This window comes from Arabidopsis lyrata, assembly GCF_000004255.2.
Source record: "Arabidopsis lyrata subsp. lyrata unplaced genomic scaffold ARALYscaffold_2, whole genome shotgun sequence".
Lineage (NCBI taxonomy): Eukaryota > Viridiplantae > Streptophyta > Magnoliopsida > Brassicales > Brassicaceae > Arabidopsis > Arabidopsis lyrata.
The window spans coordinates 17,601,292-17,621,734 of record NW_003302554.1 but is presented as its reverse complement, the minus strand read 5'-3'; the positions used below and the strand labels follow the sequence as shown (position 1 = coordinate 17,621,734).

At 34.0% G+C, this 20,443-nt stretch overlaps 5 protein-coding genes across 6 annotated transcripts; 3 read left to right on the top strand and 2 right to left on the bottom strand.

Moving 5' to 3' along the window:
* The first annotated feature begins 4,640 nt into the window (after nucleotides 1-4,640).
* Nucleotides 4,641-7,591, top strand: LOC9323744 (amino acid permease 3). Its single transcript, XM_021034997.1, has 7 exons — nucleotides 4,641-5,356; nucleotides 5,501-5,734; nucleotides 5,821-5,914; nucleotides 6,000-6,214; nucleotides 6,304-6,443; nucleotides 6,537-6,895; nucleotides 6,999-7,591. Exons 1-7 carry the CDS (start codon nucleotides 5,263-5,265, stop codon nucleotides 7,291-7,293), a joined length of 1,431 nt encoding a protein of 476 aa, XP_020890656.1. The 5' UTR covers nucleotides 4,641-5,262; the 3' UTR covers nucleotides 7,294-7,591.
* Nucleotides 7,592-7,667: 76 nt separating this feature from the next.
* Nucleotides 7,668-8,634, bottom strand: LOC9325203 (glutaredoxin-C3). Its single transcript, XM_002887633.2, has 4 exons — nucleotides 8,383-8,634; nucleotides 8,178-8,251; nucleotides 7,992-8,090; nucleotides 7,668-7,898 (listed from the first exon to the last, which is right to left on the bottom strand). Exons 1-4 carry the CDS (start codon nucleotides 8,544-8,546, stop codon nucleotides 7,843-7,845), a joined length of 393 nt encoding a protein of 130 aa, XP_002887679.1. The 5' UTR covers nucleotides 8,547-8,634; the 3' UTR covers nucleotides 7,668-7,842.
* Nucleotides 8,635-8,689: 55 nt separating this feature from the next.
* Nucleotides 8,690-10,662, top strand: LOC9323743 (pentatricopeptide repeat-containing protein At1g77360, mitochondrial). The gene is made up of 2 exons (XM_002889093.2): nucleotides 8,690-8,814; nucleotides 9,008-10,662. The coding sequence occupies exon 2, from the start codon at nucleotides 9,039-9,041 to the stop codon at nucleotides 10,485-10,487; it is 1,449 nt and encodes a 482-aa protein (XP_002889139.1). The 5' UTR covers nucleotides 8,690-8,814; nucleotides 9,008-9,038; the 3' UTR covers nucleotides 10,488-10,662.
* Nucleotides 10,663-10,750: 88 nt separating this feature from the next.
* LOC9325202 (keratinocyte-associated protein 2) lies at nucleotides 10,751-12,184 on the bottom strand. 2 transcript variants are annotated; one of them, XM_002887632.2, is made up of 5 exons: nucleotides 12,060-12,184; nucleotides 11,781-11,943; nucleotides 11,615-11,666; nucleotides 11,163-11,229; nucleotides 10,751-11,044 (listed from the first exon to the last, which is right to left on the bottom strand). In XM_002887632.2, the coding sequence occupies exons 2-5, from the start codon at nucleotides 11,937-11,939 to the stop codon at nucleotides 10,954-10,956; spliced, it is 369 nt and encodes a 122-aa protein (XP_002887678.1). In that variant the 5' UTR covers nucleotides 11,940-11,943; nucleotides 12,060-12,184; the 3' UTR covers nucleotides 10,751-10,953. The 2 variants fall into 2 exon arrangements, with proteins under 2 accessions (XP_002887678.1, XP_020890657.1); XM_021034998.1 differs by having other exon boundaries at nucleotides 11,781-11,946; nucleotides 12,060-12,178.
* A 64-nt stretch (nucleotides 12,185-12,248) lies between these two features.
* Nucleotides 12,249-15,433, top strand: LOC110224227 (pentatricopeptide repeat-containing protein At5g65560). Its single transcript, XM_021010100.1, is given in 8 exon segments — nucleotides 12,249-12,378; nucleotides 12,471-12,621; nucleotides 12,623-12,649; nucleotides 12,651-12,832; nucleotides 12,835-13,133; nucleotides 13,135-13,297; nucleotides 13,300-14,127; nucleotides 14,130-15,433. Coding segments are annotated over 8 exon segments (2,646 nt in total). The 3' UTR covers nucleotides 14,996-15,433.
* The last annotated feature ends 5,010 nt before the right edge of the window (nucleotides 15,434-20,443 follow it).

Here is a 20,443-nt window from a genome sequence, read left to right as displayed (position 1 = left end):
ACATATAAAAAAAAAAGACCCGCCTCGGAATGATAGATTGACCAACAACAAGACCATCTGTTTTATTCAACTGTAAAATGCTATTACAGAGCTTGTTGGTTTCTAGTTGGCAGTATAAAAAATAGTGGTTCAATATTGATCAATTAGATCTGATGAGACAAAATTGTTGGTATCTAGCAACGAAGCAGGAGATTCTGAAGGTGCTATTCGATTATATATGACCCCTGGATGGACTAGAAGACTGACGCGGAGACTTCGACTTTGGCAAGGTTCCAAACGCTATTGATGAGACCGATTCTCTCTGCGGTATCGACTTTGCTTTTATGAATAAGCTTGATTCATAGAGTTTGGAAGACAAAGATTTGGCTGGCATTGCAGATGTTAGAGAAGCCAATAATCCACAAGACATCAACAACCAAAATGTCCATGTGGTTGCCAACATCTCGGCCTTGTTCATCTCTCTCTCGTTTTTTTTTTTTTTTTTTATAGATGAAATTATAAGTTATTATGGGTTAACTAAGTGTTTTAAATCGACTTATATACATCATTGAGAATGTTAGTTACATCAGATATGGATATAGGATTGTCGAATAGGAAATGCATGTTTATTGTTTGTGGCCTAAGTCAGACATCCCTCTACTTCCAAATGGGAAACAAAAACATCTTTGTTAGTCTAACCAAGTACGTGATAAGTAAATTTCATAGGAAAATGAAATTAAATGTAATAAAAATAGAAGAATAGTATTGAAGAATTGTGAGGAATATAAATGTAGAGGAATAGGGAATAATAGAAATGAGTATAAATATTTATTTTTATTTTAACTTTTTTGTTATTGACTAGGATCATCAAAATCATTAATTGTTATTTGTGGCTAATCAAAAAATTATTGAGGTGTGTAATTTTCAAAAGAAACAGTTGATTCAGTCAAGTGTCACTCGATTACGAAACACAAATTATTGAGTCCAAACAAAAATATATTCGTCGAGTCAAGGTAAGGCATTTTGAATTAAGTTGTTTGTGTGCAATTACATGTATAAATATGATAAATTCAAGTATCTCATTATGCTACCTAACGTTCAAACATTTCAGCGGTAACGGCATTGCAATAATAATAATAATAATAATAATAATTGATAAATAACTTTCTCCAGGGCTCGGTACAAAAACTTTATAATAATATTTAAAATTTCAAACATTTATACCTTTTTAAAATATTTTTATTAAAGTTTATCTAGTTCAGTTTTCATATAAATTTCCATTAAAAAACAACGGTAATTAATCACATTTAATCTCAAATAGAATTTCACAAACTCACCTAAATTGTTTTTCAAAGATTTTAATTCTATACAATTAAGTGAAATGAAGAATCATTACAACGTTTGCTTGCCATGCCGAAATGTACTCTCAAATTAAATAAAGGAGGTAAGAAAATAGAAATCCAATCCCATAATGTATTAGTATTTGTTTGCTTGCGAGTTGTCAACAAAGTGTAGTGCTAAGAAATTTCAATGATCATTACAATTGATAAATGCGATCTATAGTGGACGAAAGTTTATGATTTACCATATAAAATGTTGAGGATTGATTATTAACTCGTCTTTAGATATTTGTAGTCACGGAGTGGGTTGGTCAATAAATGACGAAAAGCTACAAGTTACAACGGAAAAGATTTTTTTTTTTTTTTTGAATAACCGCGGGTCTCTCAAAGGCTTCCTAGGCCCAAAGACTAATCCCACGAGGCTGGCAATTCCCCTATGTAAACCTGCCAGTGGCCGTGCCTCGAACCCTGGTGGCGGAAGTCACAGCTGTGACGCCTTTACTACTAGACCACAAGGCCCGGTTAGCATTCATCGATCACAGCAACGGAAAAGATTCTTATAGTGCGTAGTTACGATTCTTTTTTCTCTCTAAATAAGAATAGTTTCATACAAGATAGTTGTCTTAAGTCAATTGGTACCAAACCTTGCTTAAAAGATGTCAAAATATCAACAAACTATGCGTCATCTACTCATCTTGATCGTATAAAGACAATACATAATTTTCTTGAACTAAAATGTGAAACCAAAAAGTATTTACATGAGACCACAGTATTATTACTATTTAAAAAAATAGATATTTAATTTGACCAATATGTACTTCTTTCGTGTATCCATCAATAATACATGCTAACTTTATCATTTTAAACAATTGATGAAATATAAAATCATATTTGAACTCGGATTAAGAACCACGTCATTCTATATATAGCATATTCAGCTTGAAAAAATGAATTCTATGATAGGAGAAGTTCATTTTCTTTCCATGTAAATTATTTCGTGTTTAGTTGTGTAATTAGAATTCAAGACTTAGCTAGAATACAGATTCCTTTCTTTATGTTATCTTGGAAGTGCCAAACCTAATATTTTTGTAAGATCCTAACTTTTATTTAAATACTAATTATAGTACAATATCTAAAAAAAACCTAACCGATAATATATAGTAAGCAACGAATCAGATGCTTCTCTTTCTCTATATTCGAATGAGATAAATCGCGGCGTCTGAAAAGTGAAAAGGGAGAATTTAAGTGTTAGGATGATTTAGTACTCATGGCGATGTATACTCTTACAAATATAATAAAAATTAATAATGAAGATAACACTTTTTAAAGGGATCAAGTTGAAGAAAGTGCACTTGATATGATGAAAGGCGTTTCTGGTTCACTCTTTTAATTCGTTAATCGACATTGAGGATGGCTCTCCGTGTGTGCTTAATCAAGTTGATGATCTGAACCAAAGAACCCTATTCTTTTCCATGATCTCCTCGATCTTTATTATTATTTTTAATTATCTTTTCAATATACACATGGAAAGAAAAAACAATCAACCATTTCGAAGGACTGGTACATTTTGTATGCGTTTTTGCGGTGTAAGGTTTAAACTTGGAATTTTAAAGAATGATATCTTTTTGTATGAATATAATTCCCTTTATACATATGGAGACTATTTCCTTTTCAATTTTAGTCTAATGACTTGTCTGACGACAAATCTTCTCTTAAGTCCTTATAGGATATTTGGTTTCCCGCGAATCAAGCTTATGGTAGTAATGAAAAAAAAAAAAGTCTGTCTCTAGTACCGTGGAGAATTGGAAAGGAGAAAGTTTCCCAAAAAAAAAAAAAGCCTTTACTTTTGCGAAAGCAACGCACAATAACAAGAAAACTATTTTTCACGGTATTTTTGAAAACCAGCACGTTTTTTTAGTTTTCTAATTCAAATAAATAAACATTCATTTTACGTAGCTGGTGAACTCGATCGTGAGACACAGTTTCTTCTCCAACAAAATCCAATACATTTTGTGTATGACATTTATGTTAAAATGAGTTTAGTTGGCAAAGTAATCAAAATATTTCATCATTTCGAGAAGACGAGATAGCTTACACGCCTCATAGTCAGTTACCTGCAGCAGAAACTTCTATGGTGATATTCTTTCGAATTCTAGGTAAGATATATATGTGTGTGTTACTATTGATCATACTAAAAATCACCTTTTAGTTTTGAGTTATCATTTTGAAATCTACACATGATTGCGTGTACTCATTATTTAAAGTCGGCATCGATTTCTCCATATGCCATGAATGTTCGTTTAACATCTTTATGCGGTAACACTATACGTTAAAATACTTAAAGAAAAAAGTCAAGTTGTTTTTGTAATAAGGGAGTGTTGTTGGTTTGTAGTTTAAATAGTGTTTTAGTGACTTTAAATGTTATGTAGAATCTGTTGTTATTCGGTTAAAGTTTTTATTAAACTTTGTTAAAATGTTATTAGTTTTTTATTTGTAAAAACTTAAAAGTCTTCTAAAATATTCATAAATCTGGAGCTATTGGATTCATAATTTTATGAAGTTGATAAAAAATTTGTATTATTCAACTAAAACAAAAGAATCTCTAATTGTTAATGAATTAAATTATTATGTTATTGGTTTATGATTTTTTACATTTTTCTTCACAAAATAAAATTATAAATAGAGAGATTTTTTGAACGATGCTACGAGGCAAGAAGAATGTTGATTTTATTTTGTGAGATATACTATTAAAATCATAAATAGTATCATCAAAATAGAGAGATTTTTTGAAAATTTTACAAATGGAAAAACTAATCAACAAGATTAGAAAACTCTCTAGCAACAATTTATAATTTTTTTACTTATTTACATTATATGATTTTATTAAAGTCATCAAATTCCTTTAAACTAGAATCCAATAACACCACCTAAATTTGGGTGTCATGGGTTAATTAAAAGGTAAATTAGCGGAAATAAGTAAACCATCAAGTGATAAAGTGTAATTAATTAAGCAGTAATTAACCAAAATGCATAGTGTGTTATTTTTAAATAAACATTTTATTTTCTCTAATCTTATACTCCCTATGTTTCACAAAGAGGGTCGTTCTACCATTTTGCATACAAATTAAGAAAAGCATTTAAATTTCATTTTTACCCTTTATTAATACACTAAAATAATTTCTCTTTCTAATTAATAAGTTGAAAAAACAGGGATAAAACTGGGATTTTATTTAAAATTCTGCATTGAAAACATAAAACGACACTCTTTAAGGAAACAAAAATAAAACTTTAAAACGACATTCTTTGTGAAACGGAGGAGTACAATTGTTAATTTTCAAATTCTGCGCACAAACCCTTGCTAGTATAAGTTTATTTCATTGAATATACTCTAATAAAATCTAGTTGTAAGTGAAAATAGCATTAAGCTTCAACACACGTCCAGGAATGTTTTTTCAAAAATGTTGAACAATGACATTAAGTCCAAATGAAAACGATGGCAGCATCTTGGACTTCCAATTTTCCATGCCCATATTTTTCCTTTCTTCTTTGTTTTTTATTCAATACAATTTTTCGTATCGAATAATTCATATATCTCATGAAGTCAAATTTTTCAATAGTAACACTTGAGTAATGGGCCTACCAACTTTTTACCAATACAGATATATTTTCTTAATACACTTTTTTACTTTGTACTGTTTTGCCTCAAAAAAGAGAACACTTTTTTTCTGTGTATATAAATCTGCATTCCACTCTCAGTTTATCTTCATCCACAAGAACCAGACAGTTCTTCAACAAAGGCATTAAACATAACCCATACAATTTCCCTTATAGCTTCTGTCTTTACCTTCTAAAGGCCAACTCTTTCAAACACTTACTTTGCATGTAACTTCATACTTTGAAGTATTGAACATACAAACAAAAAACAGAGCAAAAAAAACAAAAAATGGTTCAACTCCACCAAACAGTTCTCGCCGTCGATATGCCACAAACCGGCGGCTCTAAGTACTTGGACGACGACGGAAAAGTCAAAAGAACTGGTAACAATGTTTCCTTTTTAGCTTCTTATTGAGAGTTAGCTATATAATTATTCAAAAATGTGTTATTTTGAACTCGGAACCTGCTCTGTTTTAGTTATGTTGGCAAAATGAGAAACTTGAAGTTTGAAAGTTTTTGGGTTTTAGGGAGTGTTTGGACGGCGAGTGCACACATAATAACGGCCGTGATAGGTTCGGGAGTTTTGTCACTGGCGTGGGCTACGGCGCAGCTAGGTTGGCTCGCCGGACCAGTGGTGATGTTGCTCTTCTCTGCAGTCACTTATTTCACTTCTTCTCTTCTTGCGGCATGTTACCGCTCTGGCAACCCTATCTCCGGCAAGAGGAACTACACTTATATGGATGCTGTCCGATCTAATCTCGGTAAATACAAAAAAAATCGAAGTAGAAATTGGACAATGGAGATCAGATCAGAACAAAAACATAACATTTTTCATTCTTCTGGATAGGTGGCGTGAAGGTGACGCTATGTGGGATTGTTCAGTATCTTAATATCTTTGGCGTTGCAATTGGCTACACAATTGCTTCAGCTATAAGCATGATGTGAGTGTCCTCATTAATTAACACTAAAACCTACGAAATTTGGTTTTTGATCAAAAAGACAAAATGATTGTTTTTGGAAAAACAGGGCAATAAAGAGATCAAACTGTTTCCACAAGAGTGGAGGGAAAGATCCGTGTCACATGAACAGTAATCCTTACATGATAGCTTTTGGATTAGTCCAGATTCTATTCTCTCAGATTCCAGATTTTGATCAACTTTGGTGGCTCTCAATCCTCGCCGCTGTAATGTCCTTCACTTATTCCTCTGCCGGTCTCGCCCTAGGCATAGCCCAAGTTGTTGGTTCGTTTTTCTAAACCAAAAATAACTTGTAGGGTCTTAAATTAAAAACGCAAAAAAGTAATAGGTTTTTTGTGTTTTGGTTTCATCAGTAAATGGGAAGGTGAAGGGAAGTCTCACTGGGATTAGCATAGGAGCAGTAACAGAGACACAGAAGATATGGAGAACCTTCCAAGCTCTTGGAGACATTGCTTTTGCTTACTCTTACTCCATCATTCTCATCGAGATTCAGGTACTCTATCTTCTTTACAAGACTGATGATCAAAGCCATTAGTTATTAGTCCCAACCTGAATCCTTTTTTTTTTTTTTTGGGGTCTGAAACAGGACACAGTGAAGTCACCACCATCAGAAGAGAAAACGATGAAGAAGCCAACACTTGTGAGCGTCAGTGTAACGACTATGTTCTACATGTTGTGTGGATGTATGGGTTATGCAGCCTTTGGAGACCTATCTCCGGGAAATCTCTTAACCGGTTTCGGGTTTTATAATCCTTATTGGCTTCTTGACATTGCAAATGCAGCCATTGTGATTCACCTTATTGGTGCATACCAAGTCTATTGCCAACCTCTGTTCGCCTTCATCGAGAAGCAAGCTTCCATTCGATTCCCTGATAGTGAGTTCATTGCAAGAGATATCAAAATTCCAATTCCAGGTTTCAAGCATCTCCACTTGAATGTCTTCAGGTAAAAATTCTTGTCTCTAAACTAATGGGATCTGAGTTTTAGACATGAGGTGTAGGTAGTAATAATCAAAGCTTTTGTATGGTGTGTGAAATGGCTTGCTCAGGTTGATATGGAGGACAGTGTTTGTGATCATAACGACAGTTATCTCAATGCTTCTTCCGTTTTTCAACGACGTTGTGGGTCTGCTCGGGGCACTAGGGTTTTGGCCATTGACGGTGTATTTCCCAGTGGAAATGTACATTGCGCAGAAGAAGATACCTAGATGGAGCACCAGATGGGTTTGCCTTCAAGTCTTCAGCTCAGGGTGTTTAGTAATTAGCATTGCTGCAGCTGCAGGGTCCATAGCTGGAGTACTTCTTGATCTAAAGTCCTACAAGCCATTTCGAAGCGAATACTGATCAGCTTGAGACTTAACCATTTCGAAGCGATGACTGAGTCAGTTTTAAACACAAACAATATATCAAAAACGGTCAAGAGAACCAATAACCATGAATTTGGGAATTTTAATCAGCTTGTTTTTGATATAGATAAAAGCAATAATGCTGTTAGTTCTTCTCTGTACCCTGAAGGCAAGAATTGTAGTCCTAATGAGTAAATCTTCGATTAATTGTCATGTGCTGCAAAAGAATCATGAACTGGCAGCATAATAGTATATTACCAATAGAAGAGCTTTGACAAACAGCCATTGTGGTAAAATTGCAATTCCAACATACTTGTTCTTGTACTTGCTATTCTTTCCCTAATCTAATCCTTTGCCGTATGAACCATTCACTAAGGCACACAAGTATGGATTATTTAAGCGAAACAATCACCAGAGCAGTGCAGTAACAAAAGATCAAGACTTTATCAATGCAATCATAACTAATATAACTGAGTCATTCAGTCTACAACTACCAAAGATTTCTAGTTCCTGTAAAACACATACTACACATTCGAGGTCCTAAAAATCAACTTGCAGCAAGAAGGTTTTGCAACTGACCACTCTCCAAAGCAGCTCCAAGATCTGAAGCAAGATAAACAGCGCCAAGGCTTGTGAGTTAAAAGGGAAATTTGGAGAAAAGAATGAAACTTGGAGGAGACAGTGAGATCATCATACCATCTGATCCACCAATGTGCTTGCCGTTTACAAAAACTTGCGGGACAGTACGACGACCAACGAATTCTAAAAGCTCATACTGGATTTGATCTCCGTCCTCTGCAAAAACAAATCTCCCAAAAAGTTGAAATTCAACAAACTAAACCTTAGTCACAAAGAAGGTAAAGGTGAGAAAGAAAGTGATACCTCTCTGATCAAGCTCCACAACAAATGGCTCTTCCTTAAGTTGGCTGAAGATACGTTTCGACCGCAAGCAATACCTAACACATCCAAACAAAACTCACAACTTTCACGACTAACCTTAATCAAAGACTTGGAATTTTGAATCAGTCACCGTGGAATGTTGCATAAATCACAAAATTTCAATTGCAAAGAAAGAGGAGAAATTTACGGGCAGTAGGATTTGGAGAAGATGACGATCTTGTTGGACAAGATGGCGTTCTGAACGAAAGCCGACACCGAATTCGCAGCTCCCGCAGAATTTGACAAATCGCTGATAACCACTAGTAATAGGAGCGCCGCCACGGCAACACGGCGAGGACTCTGGTCAACCATCGCCGTTTCGATCACACGCTCGACGAATGTAAAAATCTCTTTTTTTTTTTTTTTTTTTTTTGGTTTTGGTTAGGTGATTTATTGTTGGTTTGGGATTCATTTATTATGGCTCCCAATAATAAACAGACACATAGTAGCACATTTATTTCACTTTAAAACGGTGCGTATCCTCGTCTCTCTTCAGTCTCCGACGCCGTCGCCGAGTGGATTAATTCTCCGGTGACAAAAACCACTGTTCCTGAAAACAGACACCACTTGATTCATACAGGTAAAAAACACAAATCTTTTTCCGTGCATTGGCTTGTGTATTTATTTGTGTGCACAATAATATATTGTTCATCAACTGTTTGACGAAATGCCTCAGTGAAGCGTTTTAGGATTAGATCACTTGATTTTTAGTCGAGTGATTGATTGTTTATACGTATTCCCTCACAGTTATGTTTTTTGTTATGGGAATGTAGCTTTGCTCTTACGGTCTGAGTGAGACTCAACATGACGATGATCAGAATTCTCAATCGTCAATCCAGATTGTGTTCTAAGAGTTTTCTGTCTGCGAGGCTGTATAGTTCAAGCGAACAAGTGAGAGATGTTGCGGATGTGGCGAAGAACATATCTAAAGTATTGATGTCTTCTCCACAACTGGTGATTGACTCGGCTTTAGATCAAAGTGGGTTAAGGGTTTCACCAGAAGTTGTAGAAGATGTTTTATATAGATTCAGGAATGCTGGTTTGTTGGCATACAGGTTCTTCCAATGGTCTGAGAAGCAGCGGCATTACGAGCATAGTGTTCGTGCCTACCACATGATGATTGAGTCTACGGCAAAGATTAGGCAGTACAAGCTCATGTGGGATCTCATCAATGCAATGATGAAGAAGAAGATGCTAAATGTCGAGACTTTTTGTATTGTAATGAGGAAGTACGCCAGGGCGCAGAAAGTGGATGAGGCGATTTACGCGTTTAATGTGATGGAGAAGTATGATTTACCGCCAAATCTTGTGGCGTTCAACGGGTTGCTGAGTGCTTTGTGTAAATCCAAGAATGTGAGGAAAGCACAGGAAATTTTCGAGAATATGAGGGATCGGTTTACGCCTGACTCTAAAACCTATAGCATATTGCTTGAAGGATGGGGGAAAGAACCCAACTTGCCCAAGGCAAGAGAGGTTTTTCGGGAAATGGTTGATGCGGGTTCTCTTCCGGATATAGTGACCTATAGTATAATGGTTGACATACTTTGTAAAGCTGGAAGAGTTGATGAAGCTCTTGGCATTGTGAGGAGCATGGATCCAAGCATTTGCAAGCCGACAACTTTTATCTATAGTGTGCTTGTACATACTTATGGAACTGAGACCCGCCTTGAAGAGGCGGTTGATACGTTCCTCGAGATGGAAAGAAGTGGAATGAAGGCTGATGTAGCGGTTTTCAATTCATTGATCGGTGCATTTTGCAAAACAAATAGGATGAAGAATGTGTATAGGGTTTTGAAAGAAATGAAGAGTAAAGGTGTGACGCCTAACTCCAAGTCATGTAACATCATTCTACGCCATCTAATAGATCGAGGGGAGAAAGACGAAGCTTTTGATGTCTTTAGGAAGATGATTAAAGTGTGCGAACCAGATGCAGACACATACACTATGATGATAAAGATGTTTTGTGAGAAGAAAGAGATGGAGACAGCGGATAAAGTGTGGAAATACATGAGGAAGAAAGGGGTGTTCCCTAGTATGCATACATTCTCAGTTCTTATTAATGGGTTGTGCGAGGAGCCTAACACTCAAAAAGCTTGTGTTTTGTTAGAGGAGATGATCGAGATGGGGATTCGACCATCGGGTGCGACGTTTGGTAGATTAAGACAGCTGCTTCTCAAAGAAGATAGAGAAGATGTGCTTAAGTTTCTTAATGAGAAGATGAACGTTTTGGTCAATGAGCCTTTGTGTGATTGACTTTCTTAGCTTTCCTGTGAACCGCTGAGAATAGTACGTTTCACAACAGCTTATCGCCTTATCCTAAGCATTCTGCACATAATTTGTTTTGTTTGAAACTTTGGATGGATCAAGATCCATTTCAATTGTTGTAAAGTTGTAATTGAAGTTGAATCAGCGATTTTTGCGGTCTCAATACATGACATATAAAATAAAGAGATGATACAAACCAGTTGATTTGCACGGTAGCAAATGATAAAATATCAAGGCCAAAAGACTCAAACATAAACCCAACTAAAAACGATGATCTCTTTATAATTATAAGCTGCAAGAGAAACAAACCTACTTCTCACATCAAGTATAAGATGCGGATTTTGGATTAAAGTTTCTAAATATCTCAGTTCATGAAGTTGGAAGTGTTCTTAGACATTCTAGAGCCAAAATCTAAGTCCATAATAACATGTCCTCACCAATTCCATTATCTGGTTCAGTATCTCTTAGATTTGGACTCAGTTTTGGATAGCATGTATCCAGAGATCTTATTCACCTCGTACAATAGCCCAGCAGAGAACAAGAAACTGCAGGCAGATCAAGAAACAGCAACACAATCACCACACTGCTTTTAGCGAGAGAGGCATGAAGTAATTAAACAAGGAAAATGGATATATCAAGCAGAGCTAGTGAATTTCCACTTACCAGGTTGTGATACAAACCCGATGAACCGTGCTAGCAGCAATAAGAGCTATGATTTCTGCAAGAATGACTACCATGGAAACAAAAATTGGCTTCAATACATTGCAAACCCTTGTTGAGTATACCACTTTCACAAAGCAGAAGCAGGAGGAGGCAAACAAATTCGAGCCATTTATCATTTGTGAGAGAAGACATGATAGGTGATACAGAGAAGACATGAGATGAAAAAATTTGGGTTACAACAACCGATTCACTAAAAGAGTCTTTGTAACACATAATGACATAAAAGCGAAAGTTTTTGTAATATGTTATCAGAAAGTGAACTTAGAGCATCATCATCAAAGATTCAAAATTTCATCTCTTAAGCCCTCAAACTTGTGAAGTGGGGTAGAGTAGACACACAATGGTTTTGATCTTATGAACAAATATGATTTCACGAAGAAGTAAGGACATACCTGCACCCCAACCACTCTTGATGCCAGAAGATTCCTGAAAATTGCCAATGAACTGCAAGTAAAAGAAACCGCATCAATCCAAACTTTCAACAACAAATGTAGAGGAATTCGACAAGAAAACAAAAGATCTCTCACATTTAAAATAAAAAAAAATTGAGGAGCTTACAGTGAGAGAAAACAAAAAGAGGAGAGAGCTTGTGAATCCACCAAGGATCGTGAACAGCTCTGAAGAAGCTAATTTTCCTCTGTAAATTTCTTGAAGCGAGAGGATCACTGTAAACACAAGAAGAGACCCTAGCATCGATGTTCCAACAGCTCCTGCCATGCTTCTTCTAAATCCCAACCAAACAATCAAATTAAGACCGTAGCAGATTATCAGACTCGAATTTGTAAATAACTAATCCACTGGTCGGAAAACGAGAAATAGAAGAATGTGATGAGTTACCTTGAAAGCCCTAAAGATCAGATCTTCTCTTCTCTTCTCCTCTCGCTCGTCACTGGCCACAGTTCCACTTGGAAGACCGGCGAATCGGAACAAAGGAGATCGAGAAAATTTAAGAAATGGGAAAATTGGGAATTCGCATTGACCATAAAATACATGTTTATCATCAATATTACAGATATACCCTCGCGGATGGATCAGGCGCTGTATCGAACGCAGTCGTTTTACATAACAAAACGACGTAGTAATGACTCACTTGAGTTTGGTAGAAGTCCCGGTTTAATTAACCGTCTGTATAATAAACCAATGCAGAATACCAAACGTAATAGCCACGGAGCACTGTACCGGGTTTGAGATAAAACCCCTAAACCCTACTGTTGCTTGAATATGGACGTAGAACTTTCCGACGATGAGAATCCTTCCACTTCCCTCTCCTTCTACTTCTTCCGGTTACCTTCTCCGGCGAAGGCCGTTCTCCTCCGCATCATCTCTGCTTACGCGTAGACAGTGTCTCAATAGCAGAGTCTGACCCTTCTAATCTTCCATGTCGATTACTCTCAATTGTCAAATTGGCAGAACAATCCATCTCTAAAATCATGTCTCTTCTCTGTTTTCACTCAATCTTGATCCTCAGACAGCTCTCACTTTCTCCGATTGGATCTCTCGGATACCAAAATTCAAGCACAACGTTAGTTCATACGCATCTTTGGTTAGTCTCCTCTGTAGACATGGAATACCTCATGAGATGCCTAAGATCACGTTATTGATAATTCAGCGCGAGAAGCTTTGTTTGTTGTTGATTTCTGTAGGGAAACGAGTAAAGACGATAGCTTTGAGATTAAATACATGCTTAGTCCTAAATGCTATAATACTCTGTTGAGTTCATTGTCTAGATTTGGATTAGTCGATGAAATGAAGAGACATTATACAGAAATGTTGGACGATTTGGTTTCTCCAGACATTTACACGTTTAACACATTGGTTAATGGGTATTGTATGCTTGGATATGTAGTAGAAGCAAAGCAGTATGTGAGTAGGCTTATTCAGGCTGGTTTGACTCCTGATTATTTCACATATATATACTTCTTTTATTACGGGTCATTGTCGAAGAAAAGAAATCGATGCAGCTTTTCAGGTTTTTAAGGAGATGTCTCAGAACGGTTGCCATAGAAATGAGGTTTCCTACACTCAACTTATATATGGTCTTTGTGAAGCAAAGAGGATTGGTGAAAATGAAAGATATATGACAACTGTTGTCCTAATGTTCGTACATACACAGTGCTTATAGATGCTTTGTGTGGATCAGGGAAGAAGTCAGAAGCTCTGAATTTGTTTAAGCAGATGTCAGAGAGTGGCATTAAGCCTGATGTTTATATGTATACTGTGCTTATTCAGAGCTTTTGTAGTGGAGATACACTCGATGAAGCTAGTGGGTTGCTAGATCATATGTTTGAAAATGGGTTGATGCCAAATTTTATTACATACAATGCATTGATCAAAGGGTTTTGTAAGAAGAATGTGCACAAAGCAATGGGACTGCTTAGTAAGATGCTAGAGCAAAATTTGGTTCCAGACTTGATAACTTATAATACATTGATTGCTGGACAGTGTAGCTCTGGTAATTTAGATAGTGCATATAGATTGCTTAGTTTGATGGAAGAAACCGGATTGGTTCCGAACCAGCGTACATATAGTAGTTTCATTGATTTTCTATGTAAAAATGAGCGGATTGAAGAAGCCCGCGAACTGTTTGATTCCTTTACGCGTAAAGGAATAAACGCAGATGTGGTCATGTACACTTCTTTGGTCAATGGATATTGTAAATTTGGGAAACTCGATGATGCTCGAATGTTGTTTGATAGTTGCTTGCCAGATTTGTATACTTTCAATGCCTTGATACATGGGTTATGTAGTAATGGAGAATTGAAAGAAGCCTTGTCACTCAAGGAAAAGATGGAGAAGATAGGGCTACAGCCTACACAAAGTACATACACGACTCTGATTGCAAGAATGCTTAAAGAAGGAGATTTTGATGAAGCCGATAAATGTTTTAACGAAATGTTGTCCTCCGGACAAAGCCTGATGCGCAGACTTATGGGTCATTTATCTCGGCGTATTGTAGTGCAGGGAGATTGCAAGAAGCAGAGGAGATGATGAAGGAAGAAGATGTTACTCCGGATGAGTTCACTTATACCTCAATGGTTAAGGCTTATGGATCTCTAGGGCTGACTTATTCTGCATTTGATGTCTTGAAGCGTATGTTGGATACTGGTTGTGAACCTTCTCACCATACATATTTGTCTCTGATCAAACACTTGTTCGAGATGAAACATATGTCAGCGAAAGGTGGTGAAACAGGAAGTTATTTGCAAGAGTCCCCGGATATTATGTGGGGGATGATGGAGTTTGATATCGTTGTCGAACTTTTTGAGAAAATGGTAGAACATGGGTCATGGGTGTAACCCTGATGCTAAATGCTATGAGAAGATCTTGTTATAGGGATCTGTGAAGTTAGGAATCTAGAGATAGCACAGCGATTATTAAATTGTATGGAAGAAGGAGGAATAACTGTAAGTGAGAAGATTTGTAATGGTCTTCTTAGATGTTACTATAAGCTGCAAAAGTATGAGGAAGCTGCAAAGGTTGTGGAAGATATGATATGCAATGGTCACTCACCACAACTAGATTTTTGCAAAATGTTGATTTGCAAGCTGTATGAAGAAGGAGAAAAAGAGAGCGGCAACTCGGTTTTCAAAAAACTGCTTCGATGTGGTTATTGCGATGATGAAATCGCTTGGAAAATCCTTATCGACGGTGTGCTTAAACAGGGCTTTGTAGAGGGGTTCTGTGAGTTGTTCCAAGTAATGGAAACAAGTGGCTGCAAATTTATCTCTCATACACGATCAATGCTTATTAAAGGTCTTCAAGGAAAAGATTGATTACATTTTACCAACCACTTAAGTCACTTTGGTTGGTTATACATTCTAAACTGAGTACTTGATGTTATATATTATGTACTTTTTTGTTACAAAGATAACATTTTGTAAGCTTTTGTGGTTCAGTCCTAGTGCCAAAATGAAACCGTAGACAAATGTAATTGAAGTTTCTACTTTCTTGGTCTGGTTTTATAAAAATATAAAGAAAAGTGACTAATTATAAAAATGTAATTTGAAATAATTGTGGAAACGTGAAGATGGGTGTAAGAAATGATTAAAAAGAGAGTTTTGACTTATTGATAATGCAGTTAATTAGTTTGCAATAAATTGCATTTGAAGTTGGCTCCTCCGCGTCAATGGAAAGCCAAGAATCGTAGACCATGGCGTGTTATATGGTTCTATGTACATTGATTCTGTGCCCATCAAATTGCATACATCATACGTTTCGATATACATAAATTTATTTTATTTTAACCATCAAATATATACTAGATGTCAGAAATGTATAACATTATATTGTATCATCAAATACTTTTTAAAAATATAACACCACACTTGAATTTGAGTCGAAAAAGTCACTTTTCAGTTTTCATACTAATAGAACTAATTGCACTTAGATTAACATTAATGTCAGAATGTGTATTAGTAATAGAGCCAATGGATCAAGATTCAAATCTGTGTTAATATATAGTTTTGCCGGTAAAGAATGTTATATACATAGTGTGTTTCACACCAAAATATACGGGTTTTTTTGGTTAGTGCAAAAGAGAGTAAAAACCATAATATATAATTGTATAGTTGAAGACGGTAAATGAAGAACGAAGATCCCCAAAAAATGTCGGTAACGGTTATAAAGATAAGAGAAAGATTAGAGACGTAATAATAAGTTTAATAAGGTCAAATTAGTTGGTCCAAAATATATGGAAACGAAACCGACCACGTCTCACTATTTACTTTGCGGAGTAAACACACTTTTAGCCAATGTGTTCTCATTTTCTCCATAAGTTAATATACAAAATGAAAAATTATTTTGAATTAAATACCTCACAGAGTCAATAAGCAAACCAAGAAGATAATGTTTTTTTTAAAAAATTTATTATTAATTAGTATTAAAAGTTTATTTAAGTAGTACGTCCACTAGATTTGAGGATTTATAGCACTGTCGACATTAATTCTTTACAAACTTTAATTAGTATTTTAATTTTCTTTTCATCAAATCAAGCTCATATAATATCGAGGAAAATGTTCATACATTGAACTAAGATTAATAATAGGCTGGTTACTAAAAGTGGTCGTTTCGTTATGAAATTCGGTTTTTTTTTTTCACAAATTTGAAATTTTATGTCAACATTAAACCAAAAAAAACAGATGAAAATATGCTATAATTTTCTTATGGTATATTTTTCAACATATTTCGATTGACTGATTGATAGAAATAAAATTTGGTGCGCATGCATAAAATATGAGGCCACTACTTCATCAACCTTTTAACGATAAAAGATATTACAATTAAGGTAAGCTTTTTAATCCATAGATTCGATTGCTGCAACATAAAAGAGACATAGATCACTCGGCACCATGTGATTCACTCAATTGTCCTTCAAGACTATTTAATCCAATATATTTATCCTTCTTTTAATTTATCAACTATTTCTGTTATATATCAGTTTGTTTTTTAAAAAACAAATGAGTAAATTATAGGGTTGTTGTCAGTATTATTTCTCGTTGATCTTTACTAAAACAGTGGCACGGGGGAATGCATTTGGATTATAATTATTTTACTTTCTTATGGATCGATGATTAATTAAACAATCTATTGGTTCAAACGCCACTTCCAAGTGTAAGCCCATGTGATTATGGACGGCTTGCTTCTTTCAATTAAAAAAAAAACTTAAATTTTTTAATAGATTAATTTGGAAAGAAAGGTCTTAAAATTTAGTTTATGCTTATTAAAATTGTTTGGTGCACATATATATTACTACTTTATGGTTTATAATGGTACAATGGCTATCTGCATGTGAAACAGTGGGAGCAAACAGATGACAATTTTTTTAATACTTATTAAGTAATATAAAGTAATATAAATCATGAAATGGGAAAATATTAATGTCAATACTAGCAAAGCAAAACATATACTAATAGCTAAGGATCCAAACAGCAAACAATTATCATCACTAGCTACTAGCAAAATCAAATAATTAAGATAGAAATCTAACTCTACGACAAACTTTGATCATCTACGTTTTATCAAATATAAATTCATTTTTAAGTTTTTTAATTAAAATGAAGCAAAAAAAGATATAATAAATACACCGACATATGGGAGAATGGAATCAATTAATGAATTTTTCGTAATTTATAAAAAGTCATGTTAGAAACATACTTCAACCTTTAGTTTAAATAACAAGAATCCAATGTCAAAAACTTAAAGAAAACAAACGGAATAAACCACATATATATTTGCTATTAAAGTACACCTAGGGAAGTACATCAGTACATTGTGAAACAATATAAAAGATAATTAGTACTCCCTATGTTTCAGTTTAGTTGTCGTTTTAGGATGTAAATTTTGTTTCATAATAGTTGTCGTTTTAGGTTTTCAATGCAAATGTTTGGTGAAAATTCCAGTTTTATCCCTACTGTTTTAATGTTTTGGCCAATGAATTTTTTTATAAAATATAATAATAAAGGGTAAAACATAAAATTTAATGTTTTTCTTACTTTGTATGAAAAAACTTTAAACGACAATTAAAACGAAATGGAGGGAGTATTTTTTTTTTTGGAGGAAGATTTTTACTAGTATTAATAATGTTGCATATCACAATTATCAAGATACAAATTGTCAAAAAAAAAAAATCTTATTGTTTTGAAAACAACGTTGCCAAAAAAAAAAAAAAAAAAAACTCAATCTTCATCTAGCATTAAAAATGAAGAAAGTCTACTTTTTGTGATTATAGTTTCATTTAGAATATTGTGGTAGATGAGTGGTATTTTTGAATAAATTTTACTGTAATTAGTCCATCAAAATGATATTTCAGAAAACTATTGTTTTTGTAATAGTGGACCACTTCAAATATTCTGAAATGAGCTAATCCTACTCTTTTTCTACCGAATTGATCGTTAGAAAAAATAGTTGGCGATATTGATCTCAACCTCGTTTGTTTTGTTTTTGTTTAGTTCTCCTCTGTTTTGATAATATAAAAGATTAGTTGGAAATTATAGACATAGAGAGACTTTGTTTGTTATTGTGATCATCATATTCAGACAAAGGCATGGAGATGGATGAGGACAAAAAAGAGGCATCACCTGCTCATGTGTCCAGCAGAGATGCCTTTGCTGTACATACAATTATTTCCACTAGTTAGTAACCTTTCCTCTAATTTTATAAATGTTTTTGTTAATTATCTTCTAGTATTATACTATTTGGTTAGCTTAATTTATACAACATAAGTGGTATATGTTCTTAAATGTCTTCTACAATTGATATAAATAAAAATACTTATAGAGTTACAGAAATCCTCCATGTTCCCCTAATTTGTTCACGTACCATGAAAACAAAGCTTATTATCTATTTTGGGATATAATTAGCTAACCTATTATTACTTGTAAGCTATAAGAGGCAATAAATAAAATAAAAACCATATCTCTGTCTATATATAAAAGAAGTATTATATTACTCTGTATGATCAATTTCAAACAAGAGTAACCACTTTAATATATGGTTCTAGACCTGATTATATATCACTAATTCATTAAGGAATTTATATAAGATCCATATTATATTTTTCAAGTTTTAAGTCCAAAACCAAAATATTAGGACTTTTGACCTATTCTTGTAAATTCTTGACTAGGACTTGATATATAACATTGATAGCGGATTCGTAGCATATAATTTAAACTTAAGACTCTGCAATAGTGTTTTATAATCGATTGAACTAACCGCTTTCTGGTAAAATATTCTAACACTCTACTGTTTTTAGAGAAGTGGGTTCAAATTATGTTGCTAAATTGCCTAAATAGTGTCCATTAAAGCTATTCGCGAATAGGTTTTACATGTAATAGGTTAATGAATGTGTACATGTGTGTATATATAGTGTATACTCTTGCGATCGTATATACTTTTTATTTGGCAAAATAGTAGTAATAGACTTTTTATTTTACTAAACTGAAATTAACGGTGAAACCGGTTAGGTCGCGAAAGAGATCAGTCAAAGCCTGGCGAGATCAGTACGGTTTCATTAATGCCAAGGATTATACAAATGTTTAGAATTAATTCCTTAATCTTTAGTAGTAGTAACATTTTATTTTTAAAAACATAAAAAGTCAAGAAGATGGACTAACTGTAACAAGAACTAAATGATAATTTAAAATTTTCTAAACGCATCGATTTTTGTGCATCCCATTTTATTAAGTAATCTTTTCAATATGAAACTGTAATAAGATTCAAGTAGTTATGCATGCTTAATAAATAAAACATAACGTAAAAATGAACGATAAATAAAATAAAGAGTATTATGACTATCTATGCTCAGACAACCAAATAATTAAGTATGTATGCATGCTTTTTTTTTTAATTAAGTGAATAAGAGAAAGATTGATGTTTTGACAGTTTTACCCTTTTCTTCTATATCTAATTATTTGTCTTTCTCTTTCATGTTTTATGGATCTTCAACATTATTTCCAGAGATTTTTCGTTGTTATTTCCAATCACCATCTCTCTTCCAAACTCTCCTTTTTCTTTGTTGTCACCTCTATTTCTTCACAAACTAAATCTAACTCTTCATTTGGCTCATCAACTTTAACGTTTTTATATGCAACACACAATCATCACTAAATAAATTACAAAAATAGAGAGCTTGAAAAGAGATACAAAGATAAGAAAAGGATAGAGAGTACTTACACAAGTTTAGAATTGATTAAACTTTTAATTTGAAGAATTTGGGGAAGAAAATTATGGAAAGGACGAAGAGAAAGAGGTGGGAAAAGAAGAATTTTGGGATAGAGTTGCAGGTGACAATGGAAGAAGAAGAAACAAATTTTGGGAGACATGATGACGGAGGAGGATACTTGAGAAGAGAAGAAGATTTTTTTTTTTTAACGTCCACGATAACACATAAGTTAACTCTGATAAACAAATTATCATGATAAATAAATATGCTAATGTATAAGTTAGCGGTAATAAATAAATTATTAAAATAAATAAACATGTTATTATATAAGTTAGTTGATAACAATCATATGATAAATATTTTAGTACGATAAATATAAGTTAACCATATAACTTTTAAAGTTACCGTGATACAATATGAATTATATTAATAATTAAATAAATAATCATTAAAATCACTATCTTTTTATTGTCTCTCATGATGAATAATGTTTTCGATGTTGGTTGAACAATGTTTTTACTTTTTAGTTATCACGATACAATTTGACTTACATTGTTAATAA